Genomic DNA, 24,956 nt, shown 5'->3' on the forward strand with positions numbered 1-24,956 from the left:
TGGTGCCCTTAAAGTAAGAACACCCAGAATCGATGTTATTACACTAACATGCATTATTAAAGGGTAACTAGAAACCACCAGAGCCACTTAAGGTCCCCCCAAAAAGTTAGACATTTTTGGTTTATGACCACATCATTAATTTTTTTAAAAGAAAATAAATAAACATTTTAAAAACTAGAGTCCTTCAGTCTACTAAATGGTATCAAATGTGTTGACCAAGAGAATAATCACTTGGAGTGTTTAAAATGACTGAACACACATGTCTAGTCTTTCTGATATGAGAAAAACTTAACATCAATAGCAAATTTTACTGTCTTTACTTAATAATAAAACAGGATATGTTTTAACTTAGAAAGTAGTATGGGAAGGTCCATTGATTTATCTGCTCGTTAAACTATTTAGGCCTCTTTTTATCACCCCTAAAAGGATCTGCAAGTAGCCCCACCCTTCCATTCTGCAATATGCTTTTGAATTAAGATTCACATGAAATGGTTTGATAAGAGACAAAAAATAGAGATAGGTACAGAGAGATGTAGATAGATAGTCAACACAATGAGAAAGAATACTGAATAAAGTACTTATAAACCCTAAGCACATATGTGCATTTACCTTTTAAGATGCAATACATTTGTATTACTAAGAACTAAGAAATTTTAACTTATAAAATTCTTATAATGAATTTGAAGTTAAGACCCGTTTTGCCACGGTTGTCATATAATAGTTTAACTCAAGCCTACCTCTTACTCTTGAAAACAGCAATCCAAAGACTATATGTGGCTTAGTCCAGAAATGATGATTTACATATATTAATGAATGTACTAGATGAGATTATTACATTCCTGCAGCTATTCCTATGGATTTTAGTTTTTAATCGCATTTTAAGCTTGGAGTTCCACAGAGGCATATGCAACAATTCAAATCTGAATTTAGAATGACTCCTCCTTACTGAACAGGGTTTATGCCACAGTAGACAAATTAAAAATTGCAATTTATAAACAAGAGCTGCCTGGAATTGTGTCTGCATCAGTGAACTTCCTGACTTTGGGAAATTAAAACGTTATGCATTCTGCAAATTTAGCACTTTCTACTCATTAAAACATTTACATGTCACACTGCTCTTCCATTAATTCTCACCAGAGGAAGTGGCAGAACCCCCCCCCCCATGTGTAAATTGTGGTGTGGCCACACTGCATACCAAGGGCCCCCAGAATCCCAGGTGTGTTTAAGCTGGGGATATCATTTACCGATAGTCATTTCTAGACTTCAGAATGGGGCGTGTAGAATTGCCCATGGTAGGCATTTGAGAAGGTGCTAGTCAGTTCCCAGTGAGATTCTTGTCAACACAGCAGTTTGATAGGAAAGCAAAATGGTGAGTGTTAGACAGTGAATGTTTGTATCTGCTGCTCAGAAAAAGTTGATGTCATGGCTGTGTTTGTTTGGTTCTTGGTATGCACACTGTCCCAGCTGGCAAATAAATATCCTGTGCATGGACGGCCTGTCCAGTGTTTGCCAGCCTCCGGTGTACTAAGTGTGGTTTGTTGTTTTCCTTTCTGGCCACTTTCCTGCTTTTGAATGCAAGGATGTGGTTGTAACATCAGCCTGCAGAAACCCTATGACCACTCATGGAGCCCCAGGCAGCTTAGTGTGAAGAGAAAGAAAGCCTAGTTCTTCAGCTCTAGATGCGAAGGGAACTCTGAAAGGATTGAGAAAGGTGTCCGCATGCAGACAACCGCAGCAGAGCAGAGGATGCTTCAAGGTCACCTCGGGTACTGGCTGGTAGCTGGTGTTCTCTTGCTGTAGCACAGTTCAGCAGATATGGGATGTCTTGTAGGAATCAGTCACCTTACATCAGGACTCCACATCATCCTGCTCTTTCCACCAGGTGGAAGTGGAAGGATATGAATCCCATTGCCTCTGGATCTGATACTTTATTACTCCTTTTTTAAAAAAAAGATTTGTTTATTTATTCTAAAGGCAGAGTTACAGAGATGCAGAAGCAGAGAGAGAGAAATCTACATCCATTGGTTCAATCCCCAACTGGCCGCAATGGCCAGAGCTGGGCCAATCCAAAGCCAGGAGCCTGGAGCTTGTTCTGGGTCTCACACGTGGAGCTGAGGTGCTTGGGCGATCTTCTACTGCTTTCCCAGGCCATAGCAGAGAGCTGGAGTGGAGCAGCCAGGACTCGAACCAGCACCCACATGGTATGCCTGCACGGCAGGTGGCTGCTTTACCTGCTAAGCCACAGCGCCAACCCCTTTTTATTACTCTTTTTAGAGGAGCAAGAATAGGGATGGAGTCTACTACGTGGAATTATGTGGGCTGCTGATCTATGGGTTGGTTTTTACTAAACTCTGGAGTTACGTCATGCATTCATGCTTCACCTGCCGTGAGTCATAAAACTTTTACATCCTTGGATGGTAATTGTGTGCTGCTCATTTGCAGGAGAATGTGGCTGTGCACTGTTAGGGACCGGGCTGTGGACCAGCTTAGCGAGGCATGGCCAACTGTTCCAAAAGTGAAGGCAAAGGCTGGTGCGGCAAATTAACATGACAATTTAGACAGCTGACATGAGTGATAAGCAAATGTTCTTTTCACTTTTTGTTGTCATTTCTTAGAATTTATCTATTCATTTATTTGGAGTTCCTTAAGCCCATCAATAACTAAGGCCTCAGAAGGGTGGTAAATTAAAATAAATGACTCCGGGTGTCTTTGCCAGACCTGACCTTTGACATCATTAGTGAAGCACTGATGGGATTGCTAGATAAGAACTGACCTAAAAGCAAGAGAGGAAACATGGCCTTGTTGATTTTGAATGGCCCTTGAGGTTTTAATAGAACATTTGCATCAGAAGAAATATAATTGGGATGAGAAAAAAAAATCCCACATTTTGACTTAGTACAAAGTCACTGGGAAAAAAAAAAAAAAAAAAGACCATGCAACCAGGTCAAGGAGAGGGGAAAATCCATCGGGAACACAGATGCTTCTAAAAATAGGATCATCACAGGAGGAAAGATCTTAGAAAGTTGTCTAGTGAACTTCACACAGACAAATATGACCAGAGCTAACTCAATCCTGGGTAAATTAAAAATATGTACTTTTACAGAATACAGTTAATGCACTTATAAGCCGCAATTGTGTACATCATGTATAACCTACATACTGACTCCTATATAAGATTTGTCATTGATCTTCATGAAATTTAGAAAATTTAAATCACAAACAGAGGTGTCCTCCCTTAAAGGAAACAGTTTGCAAATGGTGTCTTATGTCAAATGTGGGGCAAGTGCAGAGGTGCCCCAAGCCTTGCATTTTAGATCTATTGTATTGAGAGAGCCTTGCAAGCATGAAGTAGTCATTAACATGTGATAACCACACTGTAGTTGGCATAAAACCTTGTGATAAGCAAATATTTAAAGGAGGAACATCATATCCCTCAGAAATGATGCCATCAGGGAAAATAAGGGATAAACACACATAATTGGAGGCACTCTGCACATCAGAAGGAAGCCCCATTTTAAGGCATTGCTTATGGGCATTAATGGCCTGTTTCAATTCTGTATGTCCGTTTCTTCTTTTGCAAAAGAGAAGCATTGTTACAGCATTATCAAACACTCTGCATGGTGATAGCTTTCTACCTTCTCTGCTGTTAACTCGAACTCAAGGGACTTTTGTCTCAGCTTGGCCACATCTAACACTGTATACTAGAGTCAGAAGCACCTTGTCATGCATTAAATGGAAAGTAAGTAGGGTGAAAATTACATGTGAAATTCCTATAAGCTACAAAACATAGAACATGGCAATAGTTATGCTTTCTGAAGTTTGAAAAATCACTGACCAAGGCTTAAAGAACACCTAAAGGGAAAGTCTATGTAGGCATGTACCAATTAAAACTCTTTCTATTAGTTACCAAATCCCTAGCCAGAAGGGAGATGAGTAGAAATTTTTAAGGTCCTCCTGCTTGCCTTCAAGGCTTACTCATTATGTTCCAATGTAGAGTTGCTTTTAGGGCCTAAATACATGTATATAGACAGGATTCCATAGAGTTTAAAATAAGAGGATTGATTGATCCATTAAAATGTTTCAAATGAAGAGATTATTTTTATAGCCTAAATCATTAGTGTTATCTCACTTAATCACTAAATTACAAATGAAGCCAGGAACATGTCAACCCGTTCTATTATTCCCTTATCTCTGCTCATTAATAATTACCATTTAATGCTCACAAAGTCCTTACTAGGGCCATGGAGCTATGGCCTGATGAATGGGATCCAATCCTGGCTCTTGTCTCACCAAATTTAAACTCAGACAAGTCTGTTTACCACTCCATACTCTGAAGAGTTAAAATAGCAACTGTCAATCACTGTTCTGTTTTAACTGTAACATCCTAAGTGTTTGCAAGGTAGTGAGGGTATCACCTTGATTTTGAGGAATGAAAATCTAGCCAGTGATACTCAGAAGTTATGACAGTTCTCACATCTGTATGTTTGCTTGATAATTTTGTAAAAATATTACTTATGGCAAAAAATCAAAATTGTTTTACAAAATATGTAATCATAAAACCATGATCATTTTTGGCTATCATCTTCTGTGTACATGTAGCTAGATATTGCAGTGTTACAGACTGCAATTGCCAACCAAGGAAAGCACTTTTTCTGTTAGAAGATAGTTGGATATGGGCTCTGATCTTTTATAGTCATTGGATATCTGCTGAAAAATGTGAGAAACCCCAACCCTAGTGTAGCAGATGACCTTGTGCAAATTAGAAAATTCTCTTTATCCTCCAGTCATTTTCCCACCATCAGCAAACAGAAATGTGAATGGTGCCACCACAGGGTTGGACTATCCAAAGCTTGCACAGGGTGAGCGTACTGGTAGCACTGAATCCCACTTAGAGTTGAACGAATTTCGATGCTTTGGGTTACTTTGAAGATAACACTTCTCACCTTTAGGGCTCAGCCTCCTCCCTGGAAAAAGGCCAGCCAAGATAATCTCTTGAAATGAAGTTGTGAGCAATTAGGAGATGGCTTTCCAGGAAAGGGAACACTAAGACAGCCTACTGCAGTTTTCAAACTGTACCCTCACTTCCTTGGAATTTCTTCGTACAGTCAAACCGCCTCCACTCCTATCCTCCCAGCTCAGGGAAATCTCTTCTTTTAAAAAATAAGTTTTCTTTAGAAATGCAAATAAAATAGAAGGGATCGTAGGAGTCAAGCATGCCCCTTGAAACAACAGCTCTGCTGTGATCTTGGTTCCCACTGGTTGCAGTCAACAGGAGCCAGTCCCCTCAAAGTCCTTAACGAAGGAGGCATTTTGTTGCAAGCATTTGTTGCCCATTCCTTCCCATTGCAGGACTTTGGTGTCCTTGGCCCTCGCACACAAAATGCCAACAGCAACTCCTTCATCATAGGACAAACAAGAAACAAAGAAAATCGAACCCACCACCTTGGCCTCATTTGCAGACACCTCTTTAAGAAGTAGCACCATTCCTTTTGGAGAAATGCTTTTAGCCTTAATTCGCGGCTCTGCCCTGGAAATCTGCTTCTGAAACGTGTCATTGTATCTTTGCCAGAAGCCACAAAGGCCAGGCAGAAACCTCTTTAAACAGAGAGGGGGAATGAGTACAAAGTACTTACAAGAGTGCATTGGAGATGGTTTCTCAGAAAAACTGGACCTCTTTGTCTCTGTAATAACTGGGGAAACTGAAACTCAAACAAGTTTCCCAAGATCACTCAAGAAATAGTAGGCTGCATTGACTCTATAAATACCATCCCTTAAGAACCCAGTACCTCCACTGTCCCTGTGAATAGAATATTTTTTAAAAGAAAAAAAGAATAATATTGGTATGGTTATTGTCACTGATTGCTTACAACATTCCTGCACTTTGTAAATTTCATCCCTTCTACAGCTAAGTAAGTAATTATTTGTGTCCTCTTATGCAGATTTCAAAACTGATAGGTCGGTTGACCAGACTTTTACTACTGAAGAAGTGACAGAGCTGGGAATAAAACTTTTAGTTCATGCGACTGAAAAACTCAAGTTCCTGGGTGCTTCATGGCCTTGGCCTGCAGCCCTGATGTTTTTCTGTTCATCTTGCTTTCAAGTAGCAAGAAAGTTAACTGAAACTTCTAACTTATGAACCAGGCTGTCAGTAGTGACACTAAAAACAATTATTTTGCACTGTGTTCTGCCAGAGATGTTATTTTTCAATATTGCTAAGACTGCTCTCAGTGGTGCCACCTCATTAGCTGGAGAAAATGTTCCCTGTTGTTCTAGGAGACACAGATCAGATGGAGCAGCCTAAAAACAAATTCTACAAAATGAGTCTGTCTTTCCACCCTCCCCGGAGTCCAGGGGACAGAGCAGTTATCTTCCTCTCCTCTGAGTCCCAGCGCCTAAGTGCTGCTTTACTGCAGAAGTCACAGAAGTGTTTTGGAAAGGATGGAAAAAGTTTTACAGGTTGCCTTCTAAACCTCTTTATCAACGTTTCTGTAACAGAGGAAATTGGGGTGTTGAACCATTGATGAAGACAGGTCTGTTTTAAATTTCCCCATGAAAGGAAATAACTGACTAGATTGTTCCTAACTGGCTGTGAGAAATAATTGATCATGTTTAGTTTTGTATATGGATTTTTAATCTAATGCAACTGTAGAACAACCTTACATGTAGACACTTCATCAGATATATGGATGCATCTATTGATAGATCATCATTAAATCTCATTTGGCTCTTTTTACAATTCATTATCAATAGAATGAGTTTTTTTTCAAAATTACGTTTTGTCACAGATATTGTATTTCACTTAAAATAAAATCAAAAATCTCATCATGGGCTACCGGGCCCATATCATCTGGCCCAGTCTTTTAACCCCAATTCCTTGCTTCCTCATCCTGTTCACTTAACTGTAACCACTCTGTTTTTATTAGAAATCTTTAAAAAGTTCATGGAAATTGCATATTGTAAAACAAAAAATTCATGTGAATTTTCAAAAAATTTTGCACCAAAATATGTCTTTTAAAGTCTACTTCCCCACAAACTTTCGGCAGTATCCTCGGATGTGAGGACTTCTGCACTTCCTGTCATTGCATGGGGAACATAACTCCCTCTTGATTTTTACTTGATGGAATCCTCGTAATTCAAGCTGCAACTCAAATTTCATCTGTCTCAATAAAAAATGATCCCCTAATTCTCCAAGTTAGCTATCCCTATATCTCTAATCATACTACGGGCTTTTATTTTTAAAAGTACTTTTTCAGTATTTAAACATCTTTTGTTTACTTGATTGTTTTCTGTTAAACTAGTATATAAACTCCATAAGAGCAGAAAAGTGTCCTCCGTGTCTGAAATGGAATCTAAAACATAGTAGATTTCAAGAGGACTTCTTAAATGAACGAGTGAATGAATTCAAATTCTGTTCCTTGAATTAAACAGAAGTCTTAGATAACTACCAAAGGCACTTATCTGACTAGTCTAAATCTACATAAATACAGGAAAGCTGAATTTAAAATCAAAACTATATACTTCCTTTCTTTTATTCTCTGATCGGCTTGACAAGAACAGAAATTCTGTTGAGAAGTCGGGACATAAACCAGGGAAAAGTCTGAACTGCTTACTGGAACAAATTTCAAGCTGTGGTAGATCTCTCTTGAGATTAGCTTCTATTGTAAGACAGGAAAACAGCTCTTCTGCTTACTCAATGCTGATTGTGACCAACACTTTCAGTATGAACATCAGAGTATTTCCAATATCCTTGCCCTCTCACCTGCAAAAATAATAATAATAATAATAAGGTTTGGGGATTTTGCTTTGTTTTGTATTTTTTTTTTTTTGTCATTTCTCTGCTTCAGATCTTCACTTCCAAAAGGATGGCTTTGTTATCTGGCCTCTTCTACTTGCTTTATCTCAAGTCTTTGGGCTTCAAAAATAAAGCCTGTATGTGTCCCTGATGTCCTCTTATTGAGTTCACAGAATACAAATGGAAAAAGGTTATTACCAGACAGACGTGTTTAAAAATGAAAATCAAACCTAATACATGGACTCAGAAAACTAGAATAAGGAATATAATATTTATAAAACGGAGTAGGAGGTTGCAATCATTGCTCTAAAATAAAGCATTAAAAATTAATTCAGAGCAAACCTGTCTGTGCTACAGCAAACCTCTCTTTCATTAAAGTAGCCCTACATGTTTCTCCAGAATTAGTTCCTCCAAATAGGTAAATAGCTTGTACGAACCAAGTGTTCTACAAACTACAGGGCAGCTACCTGAGGCACGATCTAGAGTTGTTTTTAGGACTAAAGCTTTACAGACTTTTCATTTTGAACCAATTAATTGTGATTCTTGCAGTTTCCCTATATTTTTTTGCCCTTGAGTATTACTAGGAAGGTTTAATTGACACGCTTCTCATTCATCGTCATTTGATTAATCCAAACGGCACTATATTATTTGATTAATTCATATGCTGCAGAATATCAAATCTTGGGGGACTGTGGGTGCCAGTAATGAGTCAATGTAAAATTTTCTACAGGTGCATATCTTCATGGTCTTTCTCCCTATCTTCCTCCATTTCACATTGTTATGGTTAGTATTGCATTGTTGTTAGTAGTAGTAATAATAGTTTCCTACTTCAGAATGCACTAAAAAGAAAGAAATGTAAAACGTACAGTGTTGCTTTTTCCGTTGAGATGAGATTTTATTTTGCCTACTGTATACCATTCCTCTGGAGCCCTAAATAAATAACCTTGTAACCTCCAGGCTCTACTGATTTTCAAATGATTTCAAATAAAAAGTATCCAGTTCCCATTACCTTCAGAAGTCATCTAGTCCCTCGGTAATACCTACTAGATTGCTATTTAAGGAAAGGGACAAAAAATAACAGAAAATCCAAAAAGCAGATTTGCGATGGAGGGGAAAGGTGGTTGAAGATCAGCTCAGCTCAGCTCAGCTAATGGGTACTCAACCCTTGACCAGTGACCACAGGTCTTCTTTTGTCCTGCCAGACCCAGAGCAAGCTGTTAGGATTAAGTAAAAATGAAAAAAAAAAAAAAATAAGAAAACTGTTTAGAGCCTTCCTGAATATGTCCTGGGAATTAAAGCATATGGCAGGGAGAAGGAAAAAAAGACTTTCCTTATGCTAATGACCCTTGATGTCTGAAATAAATTAGATCCATTAGAGTTTATGCTCAATAAAAGAAAGACTTTAAGCACTCCAAAGTTAGTGACTCGAGACCAGTTTTTGCTCCAAAATTCAATCTGCCTACTTATTAATTCTTAGTGAGACTCCAGAGCAGACAGGAGACGCAAAATTATAATCCTGTGCCGAACTAGAATTTTAAAAGACTACGTTTCTTTTCCTTTTCTTTTAATTAAACCATTTCTCATGCTTCCCATTTTGTTTCCCTCATTAATTTGATTTTGTTCCCATTTTTGTTCCATTTTTTCTTTCTTTTCAAGGTTTCATTTATCCTATTTCAACTGAACAGAGAACCCAGAATGAATATGGATTTTCTTGTAAGTTTGATGTTTGGATTTTATGTTGCTGAATAATCATTTAATGATATTGCCCCCAGTTCAAGTTTACCTTTCTTTGCAACACAGATGTGCACACAGGAAATAGGAGCTTAATGTATTCTAACACAAAAAAACAAATTGGATTTTCCTGCTGCAAAGAAGAAAGGGTCATTTCATGTCTTTGCCAGCTTCAAAATCTATCAGTCTGCCATTCAAAGCTTGAGTTCTGGTAGCTGACAAAACCTATCATGAACTGTGCCGATATAAATAAGGAGCAGAGTTCAAATATTAAAAAAGGAAAGGGTTCGGGAAATGCAGATCTCTTGCAGGAGATATCAGGAATGTTGAATAAGTAATCATGGCCCTGTACAGCACAACTTTGACTTAAATATAATGTTCTGGCCAGAGTTCACAATCCTGCTGCAGGGCCTCAAATAAGTAGCAGTTCCACAAAGTCATCACCACGAAAGCAGTGCTCACACAACCAAAAGTATTTGGGATGCCGTTGGCTTTCTGAACAACAAAAATGCTGTCTTTGTTGATTGATGAAAAATAGGATATTCTGGAAACTCTGGGAAGGACAATACTTTTTAAAAAGAACAGTGACACTCAGATTCAGGATATTTAAATACAAAATGCCAAAAGAGGTGGAGCAATTCCTAGCAGGGAACTCATCTCTCCTGACAGTGGTTGGAAGATACTGCGGCACAAGAGTGTGGGTTATCCTATAACCACTGGTGCACGAACTATGTTATCACATTGTAGAAACCTTGTGACTGCGAGCCGTATGAGGGAGCAGTGGTTCCTCAGCTTGCAAGAGGTCGTGAGACCTACAGGTTTGAAAATTCTCTACCTCTACACATGTACACAGATGGGAAACTAACTATACAATTTTGGATTGTTCTTGGCTACCTGAAGTGACAACTTACACACCTCTTTTACAGTGGGCAGAGAAGCTTTGGTTTACCTAGCTGAACATTTCTTGTGGGTCATAGAAAATTAAAACCAAAGACTTAAAGATGGCAAAGGGGTTTGGCCAAGGTTTAGTTTTGTTGTACTAAGCAGCTTCTATCACATTTTCCACTTGGACCAAAGCATGTTCTGTGCCACCAAGGTAACTTGCAACATTTCCAGGACTTCTGTTCCTGCTTTCGCCCAAACAGACCCCTAGGGAACTATATGCTATATTGGCCAAGCGCTGACTTGCCTTCTAGAGTAATCTGAACTTTCTGATCACTGAGCCAGGACTTCATCCCAGGTAGTAGAGCTATATTTTATGCCAGGAATAAGAATAATGTAAATGTAAACCTCTGACATGAGAAGCTGGGTCTTCAGAGATAGTACCACATCTCTATCAATACCCTGGGCTTGAAGAAGGCCTTTGGTACTAACCTTTGCTCCCCATAGCTGGGCTTCTGAAAGCACAACTTTCAAACCCAATATTTTTGGTCCTTAGATTTGCTTTTGCTTAATTATACTGTTCTCACCCAGCCCTTCCAATGATTTCTGGAAAACTAGGAGTGCTGTGAAAAGTAATTTGAAGACCTGGAATGATATTCACAAAAAAATATTCTGGTTCAGTAAATATGAAGGTTCAAAATATGCCAGATATTTCTACCATGGCACCTATGTTTTTAAAGAACTATATCAGTAAATTCAAAAACCCTCCCAAACTTTTCCACCTAAAATGCTTAATAAACTTTTCTCCCCCCTGTGGATTGGGATGGTTTCTTTATGTGCATAGTAATAAATGGTCTGTTATGCTGCACAATTAGAAGAAAGATTAGTGGGTGGATTGATGCAGAGTGAGAAAGGAAAAGAAATCAGAGATAATTTTCCACTGAAAGGCCACAGTCATTTTATATAGCTTTTGAAATAGATTTGAAATTAACCTATAAAAAAGGCAATAAATGTCTGAAAAAATTATAGTAATACATATGTATACCATGGGCAGTTTCTGTAAGCAGTTGGTCTAATGGTTTCACTTCTCCTGTAGCTGCTCCTGACTCCGATGACGTTGCTCTCTATGTTGGAATTGTGATCGCGGTGATAGTGTGCCTGGCGATCTCTGTAGTCGTGGCCCTATTTGTATATCGGAAGAATCACCGAGACTTCGAGTCTGACATTATTGACTCATCAGCACTCAATGGAGGCTTTCAGCCTGTGAACATCAAGGCAGCAAGACAAGGTCAGTTGATGTTCCAGGTCACACCCAGTCACGCGTGTGAGCAGTCTCCCTGTGTGTCTTCAGTAGCAGGGATGGTTGGATCAGCCAGCTTAGCTGGAATGTAGGCTCAATGAAGACTGTGATTGTCATTGATTTAGTTCATTACAGCGTTAGCGTCCCTCATATAACCACTGAAGAGTTGACAAGGTGCACAAATCATACTTGTTTTCTTTTCTGATGGGTTGCTTTATAGTACTTTTTAACTCCTATCTGAAAAGAGTACACTGATTGAATTCTTGAGTTCCTTTGCCAAGACCTCTCTTTTGTATTGCTGCAAATACAGGGGTTCACAGACAATTCCAAATCCAATATCGTCAAGGGAAATTGTTACCTAACAGTGACCTCGTGGGGCTCATGGTTCAAGTTAACCTTTGAAAGAGCTAAACACGTTAAGTGTAATGAGTAGTCTTCAAAGGAAAGTGCAGAAAGAGCTTGGCTACTCATCTCTAGTTGATAATACAATGGATCTATTTCTGATTGCCCAATCTTCAGCAGTGCCTTAGAATCTATGCTTCTCCAATATCAGCTGAGCTGTTTGCTCTGGGCTCAGAAGGCAAGGGGGTGGGGGACGGGTCCTGACTAATGTAGTTTGGCCTGCATGGAGAATGCAAACAGGATTCTCTTCTCTTTCTAATACAGATCTTCTGGCAGTTCCCCCAGACCTCACTTCAGCTGCCGCCATGTACAGGGGACCTGTCTATGCCCTACATGACGTCTCAGACAAAATCCCAATGACCAATTCTCCAATTCTGGATCCACTGCCCAACCTGAAAATCAAAGTGTACAACACGTCAGGTGCTGTCACTCCCCAAGATGACCTCTCTGAGTTTACGTCCAAGCTGTCCCCGCAGATGACCCAATCCTTGTTGGAAAACGAAGCTCTCAACCTGAAGAATCAGAGCCTAGCCAGGCAGACAGATCCATCCTGCACTGCGTTTGGCACCTTCAACTCCCTTGGGGGTCACCTCATCGTTCCCAACTCAGGTAATGCCTGAACGCCAAGACTGCCAAGGATGTGACTTCAGTCCACATTTTTTTTTGTGCCAAAATCTTTTCATTTGTCTTGATTAAACCTGAAAAGTTCAAGTCGGCCATGGGGTGCTTATGTATCTATGAAATCTGCAATGGTGAACTTAAGTTAGCCTACCTAAACCAAACCTCCTTTCAGTGTCAGCCAAACATTACTTGAGACAAAATCAGCAAAGCCATTTATCTTCCCCAACCAACTGTGGAAGCTCATCCTCTAGAAATATTTTACTCACAGTTTTCTGCTGAGGTGTAATTCAGAGCTGTCACTGACCATCATCTTAATAGAACTTTAGAAGGCAATATCAAGCCAGCAGCCCTCACTGTTGTCACTATGCTTTAAAAAAGACAAATTAATTAGAAAATAAATCAGTTGGTTCAGTTCCAGTTTGCTGCAAGAAACAATACTTCAGAATACTAATTTTTAGATGATCAGAGAACATCATAATATACATCAAATCTTCATTTCATTAACTTAGCTCTTTAATACACAGTATTGAACCACAAGGTGTTTATAGGGAACTAACATCTAGCCCTGGTAGCTCCCTCTAGGCTCTCACCATCATCAGATACCTTTTTGTAGTACTATTTAGCTTCCAGCTTGTTGTACACTGTACCCACATCTAGAGAATATGCCTTATAAAGGTCTTCAAGGATGAATTTAAGTTAATGTTTGGAAATATTGAAAAAAAAAATTGGTATTCACTGATCAATGTAGCAATGGGTTTGGAACCATGGGTCAAAGAGGGTTAATGATTTCCTCTTTGATTCTACATTAATTATTTTAGACAATACTGTGAATTTTTGATATAATAATAATAAAAAGCAACTTCATTGACCCAAAGTGTTAATGTCACCTTAAAACAATTGTGTTTATACAGTCAAGTGGTACACTGACAAGTGGATCTCCAAGGCTGATTATGAAATTGTCTTTGATTCTTCTTCTGATTCAGTCTCCTAATTCAATGCCTTGGCAACTTTTCACCCCTTACCTTTAAAAGGATCAAATAAAATTGAAATATTTAATAGACTACCATTTCATTTTTCCATATACTCTTAGAGTAATATAAAATGCTTTTTATATAAATTCTCTATATTAATTCTCATGAGATTAAATACGCTTTGAAATAATGATTTAAAGTATCTTTAGTACCGTCCATCATATGAGTGCACCAGAACATGCCCTCTTGTTCTTCTCTTGTTTAAACTTTATAATTAGTCCTAAGTTCTTTTTGTCCATGATATTCATTAGATTCCAATTTTCCTTTCCCCTTCCTATACCTGCCACTTTTTTATATGTGAATTATTGTAAAGGCTTCTTAAATAAAGGTGAGAGAGGAATGTTTGAAAGACTTTGTATCAGCTTGGTGATGGTGGTTAACATACATTACATTATCAAAGATAGTGTTTCTTTAGTAGAGTAACGATAGTTCCATAGAACAACAACAGTGAACTAACAGGTATCAGGCCTTGTTCTTTTTACCTTACATCTATATGATTGTTTCATCCCCATAACAAATATGAATATATAGTCTATGCTTTTAATCAAAAAAAATATGAAGATTCAGGGTCTTAGTAGCCTGATGTTCAGTCTTCCCACTGCCACTCTGGGTCCTTCCCGAAGCTAATGGCTCACCAACATGACACCATGGCTCTCAGTTACCTTCCTTCTCAAGGCTTGTGAATAACAAACCCCTGAACTCTTCATCCTCTACTCTTGAGGCTTCCCAGTGCAGGGAGTGGACATTGTCTTATTGCCCTATGTTTATTTGGGCATATTCGGTTTCCTGGCTCCTTAAAGTGTAGGTTACTCAAAGACATGAATACCACCTTTTACTTCTTGGTATTCACAACCATGCCGAACACTATACTCACAAAAATGCTCCATAAATTTTTATTGAGCTGAGCTAAAACTACATTTCATGGGAATAAAATGATGGAGCTGAACATCTTTAGAGTGCTGCTCATCCTGCACCACTCTCTAGGATGATGACCAGTGGTAGTACAGGCTAGTGGTACCTACAGGCTGGGACCAGACCACTATCACAGGCTCCCCCCAGGCCACTCGTTAGCACTGCACTGTCTCCTGTCCCACCCCAGACATGTCGAGTCAGAAACTCTGGGAGTGGAATCCCATAAGCTGTGTTCTAACCAACCTCCCAGTGGTCCCAGTGCAGCCTCAATCTTCAAAACCCTGCTATGGGCACAGTTAACTTTGCACACAGCTCAACAAAATACCAACTAAACAGAACCCAGTGGCCTGCTATGAACAAAGTGCCTGTGGCTGTTTACCTTCAAGAGTTACACAGAATAAAAGAAGTCCTTCAACAGATCTGATTCGGTTCTGGAATAATACTGATGCTAGCCAGAAAGTCCAGAAAGAAATGTGTGGGGTTTTTGTTTGTTTGCTTGTTTTAGTATGGTTGAAGTTAACATTTCTCTGACTTTGAATCTTTTGGGGATTTTTTTTTTTAAATTGGAAACGATGCATCTTTACAGCTGCTTGAAATTTTAATAGCAGTTGTTGGTTTTCCCCTTATTTTACAAGGAAAACAACAGTGGAACCATCTGTCTATTCCTTAAATAAAACAAGGGTTTAAGAAGTTACATCATCCCGTTAAGTGATTCCATAGCAGTTGAGAGGGAGCTATGGTAAGAAATGAGGCCGCAAAGGAAGGAAAACAGAACAACTATGAATATTTCCACATCTTCAGGGAAGAGGAGGCAGCCCTTGGCTGCTGGGTCAGAGCACCTCCCCGCTGGCTTGGACTGGCCGCAGAGGTATTCCGTGAAGTTTCCCTTGGATTCAAGTGTCTTACTGCCTGATTTTCTCTTTTGCTATTCAGGAGTAAGTCTGCTGATTCCTGCCGGGGCCATTCCCCAAGGGAGAGTCTACGAAATGTATGTGACGGTACACAGGAAAGAAAATATGAGGTAAATATGCTCTTTAGGGTGCACTTGACTTTATCAGTGTCTAACTGGGAGGAAAATTGTGCAATAGGAACAATAAGCCTGACCTATTTTTGTCTTGCGTGCCCTACTTCTTGAACACCTTTTTTTCCTGGACCCACGAAAGGCCAAGTTTTAATTCTCTTCATCTGTGGGGCTCTAGACATTTGGGGGGACATTGAGTATGGGTGGAAGGCTGGAGATCTTTTCCTGACGTGGTTGGGTGGCCATATTAGCAGGAAAGCTGGTGAGAAATGTGATCCGTGGATATTCCAGAGAGACATAAGAATAGACACAGAGATGTCAGCTTCAGTGGCCTGACTCAGAATCCAGGCTGTTCCCATTTTAGGGCTAAAGATCACAAAAGATGGGGCAGCCCTTCACCCCTGAGCCTCCCCGTCAGCCTGGCCCTTAATTTTTACCTCTACCCCTGCAGTCATCCTTTTGTGACTGTTCCGGCTGTAGTGTCTCAACCTTCTGCTGTGTTTACTCTTAGCACACCGAGATCTTTCAAAATGGGTCTCGGGTTGATTAAAACTAGCTCGAATCTCAAAAGCTGTTTGGAAAGTGTCACAGTTGTACGGACAAAATCATTTGAAGTAAAAATAACAAGAGGAGTTTACAAGTCCTAAATTCCATTTTCAGTTTGGCCTCTAACAAGTTGTAAGTAGCCTTCTTCTTTGCCCTAAGACGTGTGTGTGTTAAATTGTGCTTTGGAACCCTGATTCCTGCTCTGTGTACACTGAGATCTGAAAATAAGAGATGCTGTCTAAATGGAGATTGTCATTGCATAATTATCAGTGTCTTCCCAAGGGAGGGACTTCAGCTTCTCAGCTCTGGGCTCTTTGTACAGTGCAAGTGACAAAGGTAGAAGGGGTTTATCATTCTAATACATTCTTCCTTTTCTCTGCTCTCATCCTTAGGAAAACATGCATTTTCAGTCTTGATCTTCAGTGGCTGAAAAGCTCTTTTATTATGCTCCCAGGTGGAGATACTGGTGTTTATATTCAGTGTGACCCAGAATATTTTTTTTTCCTCAGGTGGTGTACTTTCACCTACACAGACACTAGCCAGTCTAGGAAAATAAGGTTTCTAGAGCATTATTCATGCTTTAAATTTGAGCAACAGAAAATCACTAAAGGCCTTGTGTTTACCCACATCTAATATTCATTTTTTTCTCCATTCCCAAAGCAAAGCAACATTCACAGGCCTTCAAATTTTCTGTTGTATGCAGCAGGAGAAAAGATGATTAGCAAATGCCAAAATCATTTTATAATTTTATTTTATTCTTTCCTGCTCTTGTTCAGAGTCAAGGTTAGCATTAAATATATATATATATATACATATATATATATATATATATTTGCCAACACGGACATTTAGTGTAAACAGACCTAAGTATTGGCTGTTCTGTGTAATTTATGCTGAGAAGGCATGCTGTGTGCCTACTGTCTTACCAGGGTCTTGAAAAAGTTCATGGAAAGTGTGCATTATGAAAAGAAGCATACATGGATTTCAACTTTTTTTCCACCAAAACGAACTCATCCTTATTTCATTTTCCACGAACTTTTTGAAGTCCCCTGATGGTTTCCATCTTCTTACCATTGTCTTCAGCGAACCTCAGGCCTCAAGGGGCTGCTGCAGTGCCAGCCCAAGCAGGAAGCGCATGCACTCCCACGTCTCCTCTGCTTTTCTGTCCCCTGATCTGGTTGGCACCGCACCCAGGATTATTGTAGAATTTCAATGCAGGAAAGAGAAAACACAGTTGATCAGACTGGATCCTCTGCTTTTAGGGGCCTCTGCCTGAGACTGTGAAAAAAAGGGAACCATAAAGCACCCCATTCTATGCTTGTCCCCCAAAGTCAGTTGCAGAGGGAATTACTGTATTGAAATGAGTGTCCATCAAAGAAACCCTGTTTATGAAAAGGAAGCGAGAGAAACCTCAAGATCTCCAATGAAAATAGGCACCAGAGACCATGAAACAAGAAAACAACTCAAGCAGATAACCATCTTGGATACATGAGAAACTGTCCCATCACTAATTATCTGTTGTAAATTAGATGTTTGTAAAACACCAGGACAAGACAGATTGCTTTAGAATGCAGCAATCACACAAAGCATCAGAGACATTTATTTAGCAAACTCTTTTTTTTTTTTTTCACATTCAAGAAAGACTTTGATATGAAGTAGACAGTACTAACATAGGGTCCTGTTACGTAGTTGTAAGTCATTCCCTCAACTGCTGAGCCTGGGGAGTTGGGAGGTTTAAGTACACTAGAGCATGGACTGTGTCCAGGCTGGATTCCTGGTAACAAGGCTATGTGAAATTTCATTTTATATTTTCCCTGAGAACCATAGAAAACTATCGTGGGATAATTCTAAGAAAGAGGAAGAATACGTTTCCTTGAAATTGTAAATTAGCTGTGAGAACGCTCTAGAGCAGTTCATAGGTTGTAACACATTAGTGCTTTCCAAATTGTTGTTCACTGCTCACCACAACTCTGCAAGTTAAGAATGACCTCCCAGTTAAAGAAAAAAATAAGGCTCGGGACAATCAAGTCACATAGCCCAGGTCCCACAGCTCATAACCAAGAAAGGCAGAATTCAAACACAGGTTGATCAGACCCACAAGCTCTTCTGCTTTCAAATGTGCCATCGGTCCTCTGTAGCACCGATACCCAAACACACGCAGCCTCTGCTCTCTGACTACCCCACATTTCCTATTGCTCGCTACAGACCCTTTCCGTCCTCTGCTGATCTGAGATGAGACTTCTCTGGGAGGCTGCAACAGGAGATATGGCTGTTATTTCAAGGCTCGCATAAGACAATGCTGAACATTTTTCTAAATTTTCCCCTCTCTCTGATTCCTTTTATCACATCCAAACCCATGCGTGTGTGTGTGTTTCCAGCTGGATGCCAGCCAGCTGGTCATCTGCTGATGTGAATTGTCAGAAGGGAGGCGTGAACTTAATTACATGTGGCACAGCATTAGCATTGCCGAATAGGCTGTAGGAGAAAGTGCAGAGTGGCAGGTGACTGGTCCGAGCCCAAGTGGGCAGTGGAGGCAGGAGCAGCCTTCTCTGAGGAGAATACAAAGACCTGCAGGGCTCCTGCTGCATAGCTCCCGGGAGAGGCTGTAGCTCTGCCCCTGTGGTTTCAATGTCCAAAATTCCTGCCCCTACTGTGGGCTTCTTGTTTCTTCTTGTTTCTAGTAGCAGTTTGAAAATAGGACTCAAACCAGAATTCCGCCTTTGTTGATTCTTCCTGAAAAAGCATTTGAAGATGTGAAAGTTGATTTCCCCCTTTCTGGACATTCTGCATTTGTCTGGCAGTTTTATCAAAAAGCCCAGGGATCCATTAAGCAAGTGTAAACATAAGGGAACATGGACCACTGTTTGTAAACTGTGGGGAGCCTTGGAAGGTGTCTTAGAAGCACAGTGGTACACGGGAAGCAGTGCTGTCGAAAGATGGATCTGGTGATGGGGGGATGTGTTGGCCGAGGGAACGGAAGTCTCTTCCTGAAGGCTGGGTGCTGGGTTGCACAATGGCAGGGACACAGGGGGTGGAGAAGGAGAAGGGGGAGTGGGCCAGCTCTGAGTTCCAGAGAACACCCGGGAAAGAGGCTTCAGAAGCCTCATGTTTCACAACCGGCCGGAAGTGTTGCAAAGCAGTGGCAGAGCACACCTGATTGATTCAGGAAGTGAGTTTTCAATGTCGTGAGAACCGTGAGAGCAACAGGAGATGTTTTTAAGCAGCAGTTGGTCTGAGAAGGAGGACAGATCCTGAAACTAAATAGACCAAGTAAACGTAAGGCACATGAGTAAAGAAGCAGCATGTGGCTTGATGCTAAACACACCCCAAGGGAGCCCTCTAGGATTTTCAAATGGTACAATGTGTGTGTGTAAGGATAAAGAAACCAGTGTAGGCTGGCACTGCAGCTCACTAGGCTAATCCTCTGCCTGTGGTGCCGGCACCCCGGGGTTCTAGTCCCGGTTGGGGCACCGGATTCTGTCCCGGCTGCCCCTCTTCCAGTCCAGTTCTCTGCTGTGGTCTGGGAGTGCAGCAGAGGATGGCCCAAGTGCTTGGACCCCTGCACCTGAATGGGAGACGGGGATCAGCGCGGTGTGCTGGCTGCAGCGGCCATTGCGGGGTGAACCAATGGAAAAAGGAAGAACTTTGTCTCACTCTCTCTCACTGTCTAACTCTGCCTGTCCAAAAAAAGAAAGAAACCAGTGTAGAGCAGGACCTCAAAAATCAAAGGGAAAGAGAACTTCAAGATAGAGGATGTGGTTAACAGAGCTGGTGTTAAAACTAAAATGTGGGGATGGCCACTTGGGATCCCCGCATCCCATGTCAAAGTGAAAGGTGGTGGTATTGGTTTCTCCTTTTAAACAGATTCCTTTCTCATTCATGAGCCTGGTTTTCTCAATCTCAAGGAATAGCTCTAAACAGACTAAAGGTGGGCATGGGACAGTGAGCCCAGGCGTATGTAAATCTGCCTTTCTCACAAGTCTACACAGTGTTTATTGAAATCCTTCCTAGAAAGAAATACTTCAATGTTGTTTCTGCAAGCACATTTTTTTGAGTGAGAGGAAAAAGAATTAAATAAGTGGGTAAAAAAGATAAGCAAATGGGGAAAGAAGGTTATAAAAGAGAAGATCAAGTTGAGGTGCCAGATTCTGTCCCAGTTGCCCCTCTTCCAGGCCAGCTCTCTGCTGTGGCCTGAGAAGGCAGTGGAGGATGGCCCAAGTGCTTGGGCCCTGCACCCTCATGGGAGACCAGGAGAAGCACCTGGCTCCTGCTTCAGATCAGTGCAGCGCCGGCCATGGTGGCCATTTGGGGGGTGAACCAATGGCAAAAGGAAGACCTTTCTCTCTGTCTCTCTCTCTCACTGTCTAACTCTGCCTGTCAAAAAAAAAAAAAAAAAAAAAAAAAGAAAGAAAGAAAAAAAAAGAAAAAGAAAAAGAAAGAAAAAAGACCAAGTGAGAAGTTAGAATATAAAATATTTGGCATAACTCCCAGCACATTTCCTGGTAATTGGTCATGAATTAACTATTTTGAAGTCTCAAGAGGGATATGTGGTAAGTTACAAATCCACATATCCATGAGGAAAAAATACGTCCAGAAGAAGCTCAGTTGTTTCTCCTTTGTCTCCTCATAAAGAAGGTATTTTGTTAATACAGTGAATATCCTTGAAATAAAATGGCAGTGAGTGTCAAGGGCTGCTTCTATTAGCATGGAAGTCAAGTGGCTAAGGCCAAGTACAGTGGTCCCTCTGTTACCATGGGCAGTTGGTTCCAGAATCCTCATGGATACCCAAATCTGCAGATGCTCAAGTCCCTTATATAAAATGGCTTAGTGTTTACATATGACCTACACACATCCTCTCATATGCTTCAGGTCATCCCTAGCTTACTACAATATCTCATAGAGTATAAATACTACATGAAGAGTTAATATGCTGCTTTCTTTAGAGAATAATGACAATAAACATCATCTGTATGTTTACAGCACAGACACAATTTTTCTCTGAACATTTTCATTCTGCATTTGGTTGAATCCACAGATGAGGAACTCATGGATATGGAAAGCTGACTATATTAATTCAGTAAAATAATTCCACGGGATTCAGACATTCGGTCCAGAGCACGTTTGGCCTTTCTGATTGAATCCAGGGATAGATTTGGAACTATTTGGGGGAATGATGGCCTCCCTTTTGGGGTGCCCTCCATATGAGAGAGAGAGAGAGAGGGAGAAGGAGAGGGAGAGAGAGAGAGAGAGAGGCCTTGAGAGGTCTCTGGAACATACATATTTCAAGCTACCAGTCATGGTGAAGGCATGTGCTCTAAAAGGCAGCTGAGTCTAGGGTGGGATTGTCACCTCAAGGGCTGTGACAAAAGTTGCTTGTGTTCATGGAAGGCATTGCCAGTTCACAAAAAAAGGTGGATAGACAGATTGGTTTCCAGCAGTTTTGAGCCTGCTCTAGCAAGCACACATGAAAAATGTATCAAACCCCTAAACCTATTATAAGCAACCCAAAGTACACCCCTGTGTGAAAGAAACTGAGTGAGTCGTGTGTGAAATGTAGCCTTGCCGATGACTAGCTTTGGGTCCTCAGGCTGTGGTGTTAATATCTCTGGACTTCAGTTTCCTGTCTGGAAAGGAGGCAATCTAAGTGCTTATTCTAACCACCTTACAGGTGTGCCCTGAGCAGCGAATGCAATTGCTTGTGTGAAACTTTTGTAAAGTCTGCACTTCAGTGTGGAAGTTATCTTCCTGGGTGACAGCAAGCAAAAGATGAGACTCTCAGGCAGGAAACAGAAACTTCTCTCTGCGGGCTTTGTCCTAGAAGCCAGAACTCAGCCAGCATTGACCGCAATATTATCCTTCTTGGACTTGAAAAGCCTTTAACATGTTAAGCATTGTTCATTGTTGAAGTTCTACTTAATTGCTACCTCTGCAGCTAGGTTTTGCTTTGTGTTCATTTCCATACCATCTGCAATTAATGTTTACAGACTGTTTGCCTGAACAGCTAGGCTAACGCATGAGACATCAAGGAGTGAACACTTCACTCCAAAAACCCAAAATGTACTTTTCTACGGTTTTGTTTTATGTATTTTCATATCCTCCCTTTATATAAATAAAGGAAATATGAATTTAGACACTATAACCTTTGGTTTCATATAGTTAAAAATTTCACCTTCCCTAAGTCACTCTTTCCATATATACTTGGGAATGTTTCCAATTTCAATGTTAGTTCTTTCATCTTGAAAACATATAAGAGATTCTTATCATTATTTCTTCTTTGTTTTTGATTCCCTGTTATGAATTCCACTCCACCACTTCGCTATTCATCACATTCTTGCACCTCACTGGGTTAATAAATTCTTTTGACACCTCCTGCCCCTCCTTCCTCCCTCCCTCCCTTGCTACCCCTCCTCCAAGAATGGTGCCCATCAATATTGCATGCCAGGGGTGTGCTGGGAGAGGACAGGGCTGACAGTTCCCCATCCCAGCAGGGGATCGTCTTCTCCCTTCTGTTCCAACTCAGTGGTGAGCTGAGCCCCCTCCTTCCCGCCTCAAGCACCGGCTGCTGACACCAGCCTGAAAGACAGATGTTTCCAATCCCCAACTATATTGCAAGAGCCACTTGAAATGGATTCCGCTTTAGTCGCCTTCCTTAAAAGTTGAATGCTTGCTTCTCAAGGTACACTTGTAACTAAAAGGTAGTAAGAGTAGTTGTTCAGGCAAACACAGCCGTTGCTTTTTCCCTCCAGTAGGCAAAGTGGAAGTGAGCAATAATAAGGTCACTCCCTATGGCAGATGGCGTGATATTAACTATGACACCATGAAAGCAAATCCTTACTCATGTTCTAGGAGAATGAGTTTTATTCTGGAAGAAGGAGAACAAACTGGCTTAAGAGGAAATGAAAACCACAGTGATAAAAGGGATAATAATGAAGTCTCAGGCTGATGCCAATAACTTTAGGATCCCAAATCAAAGCACATTTCCAAGTACCTAGATAACTTTAGATTTAATAGAGGAAACTATGTTGTTATTCATAGAGAATGGAGATAAAATGAAAAGACTGAAAGTAGATAAAACTCGTTTTGGTTTTCTAAAAGAAGAAAGAAATACCAGAGGTTGGTGACAGCCTAGTGCAATTTTAGAATGAGAGGGGAAGCTGTGATAGCCAAGAGTGTTTAAGTGGAAAATGTGCCAAATTATAATTCTGTTTTTAGAACTGATAATAACTGGTAACTTGGAAAGTTCTGCCATTTGACCTTGTTTGTGAGTTACCAAGTTGGCTGTCACTGTTTTACAGAAGTTAAGAGAAGACACAAGACCTTTAGATGAGACACAAGGGACAGTGTTACTAGCAGCACTACTTGGACTATCATTATTTTTGTGCCAGTTTCTTAAGGTCCAGTTCTGAAAGGGTGCTGCAGAGAGGATCACATGACGTCTGTATACTCACTGGTTGCATTCCAGGAAAGAAGCTCTGAGATTAAGGAACCTCTTTAACAATAAAAGTATACATGCCTGCCATGTGCTGCATAGGTAGACACTATTTTCCAAGGCATTTGATACACAAAACTTCCTTGAAAAGACAGGAACAAGCAGTATCCTGAGAAGTCCAAGGAGAATGATCTTCCAACCATATTAAAAATAACAGAGTTGCTACCATTCAGTGACTATTACATGAGGATAAGCCATAGATATAAACTAGCTAACTTCTAGATTATGTAATAAATAATATATAAACTCTAGATAAAGGCTAGAGGAAAAATCAATTTAAAGTGGCCATTGCCATTATAAAGGAATCTGATATCCCCTTGTCATATGCATGTGAATGAAATGGAAAGATGTGAACTAGGCAATGTATGTTTTAATGGGTTTAGATGTGGCTGAACTAAATAACACAAAGTATTGACATTAGACTAGAGAGAGGTTTCAAGTGATGTCCTTGAAAAGGCCCCTGCACTTGCCATATTCTTGTGTTACAGTTTCATCAATGATTAGAATGACGACATAAATGCCAGGCATATCAGATTTGTGGAGGGTAAAAGATCGGAAGAGACAGCAAATATTTGGTAGAAACACATAGAATTAAGAAATAGGTAGCTGAAATTTACCCTGAAATTATTAAGTGACATTAAAAAGCTAAATATAAATTTCTGCTCCTGGGTTCAAAAGCCATCATTACAACCACAGAACTATATAGACTTAGCCTAAGAGCTTTCTGTGCTTTGAACACTTAGAGTGGTCAGCTTTAAAAATTACTTACCTCCTTGGGGCTTCATGCTTCATTTTATAAAAGAGATGTTTAACCATACTATCACCATCTTTCCATCTAACTGGAGCCTGTTAAATAACATGTGTAAGTAAGGACTTGATCGAGAATAATGTAAGGCAACAATTTTGTGACACATGAATGTAACTACACATTCCCAATCAAAGAAAGTAGCAGTCATCTTCTCTGTGTACCCTAGTATTGAGTTAATTTTCAGATGCCTCGTTTAATGAGAACCTTGAGATCCTGACAAACACCCAAATGAAAAGGAAAGTATAAATATAAGAAAACTGGATATCATACTTTTCCAGCTGAGCTTCAAAAAATGAAGACATTTGGTCTGTAATAAGAGTGTAGAAATGTCATAACATGCTCCAAATACATGAAACAAAGTAAGACAGAAAGCAGGTCAAGGATATGTGGAAAGAAATTTCAGGAAGGCAGGTTGTGTTCA

The 24,956-nt window shown here is 40.2% G+C and overlaps 1 protein-coding gene across 2 annotated transcripts in view; it reads left to right on the forward strand.

Annotated features, from left to right (window-relative positions):
• Positions 1-24,956, forward strand: part of UNC5C (unc-5 netrin receptor C) — a 380,855-nt gene that overhangs the window by 324,540 nt on the left and 31,359 nt on the right. Inside the window, exons 8-11 of one of the 2 annotated variants that reach the window (XM_008267581.4) lie at positions 9,449-9,505; positions 11,502-11,693; positions 12,372-12,716; positions 15,605-15,692. In XM_008267581.4, the coding sequence (XP_008265803.1) occupies positions 9,449-9,505; positions 11,502-11,693; positions 12,372-12,716; positions 15,605-15,692 (682 nt within the window). The remainder of the gene's footprint in view (positions 1-9,448; positions 9,506-11,501; positions 11,694-12,371; positions 12,717-15,604; positions 15,693-24,956) is intronic. The other variant, XM_017347400.3, reaches the window with a different exon arrangement.

This window comes from Oryctolagus cuniculus, chromosome 8, assembly GCF_964237555.1.
Source record: "Oryctolagus cuniculus chromosome 8, mOryCun1.1, whole genome shotgun sequence".
In the NCBI taxonomy this organism is placed as follows: domain Eukaryota; kingdom Metazoa; phylum Chordata; class Mammalia; order Lagomorpha; family Leporidae; genus Oryctolagus; species Oryctolagus cuniculus.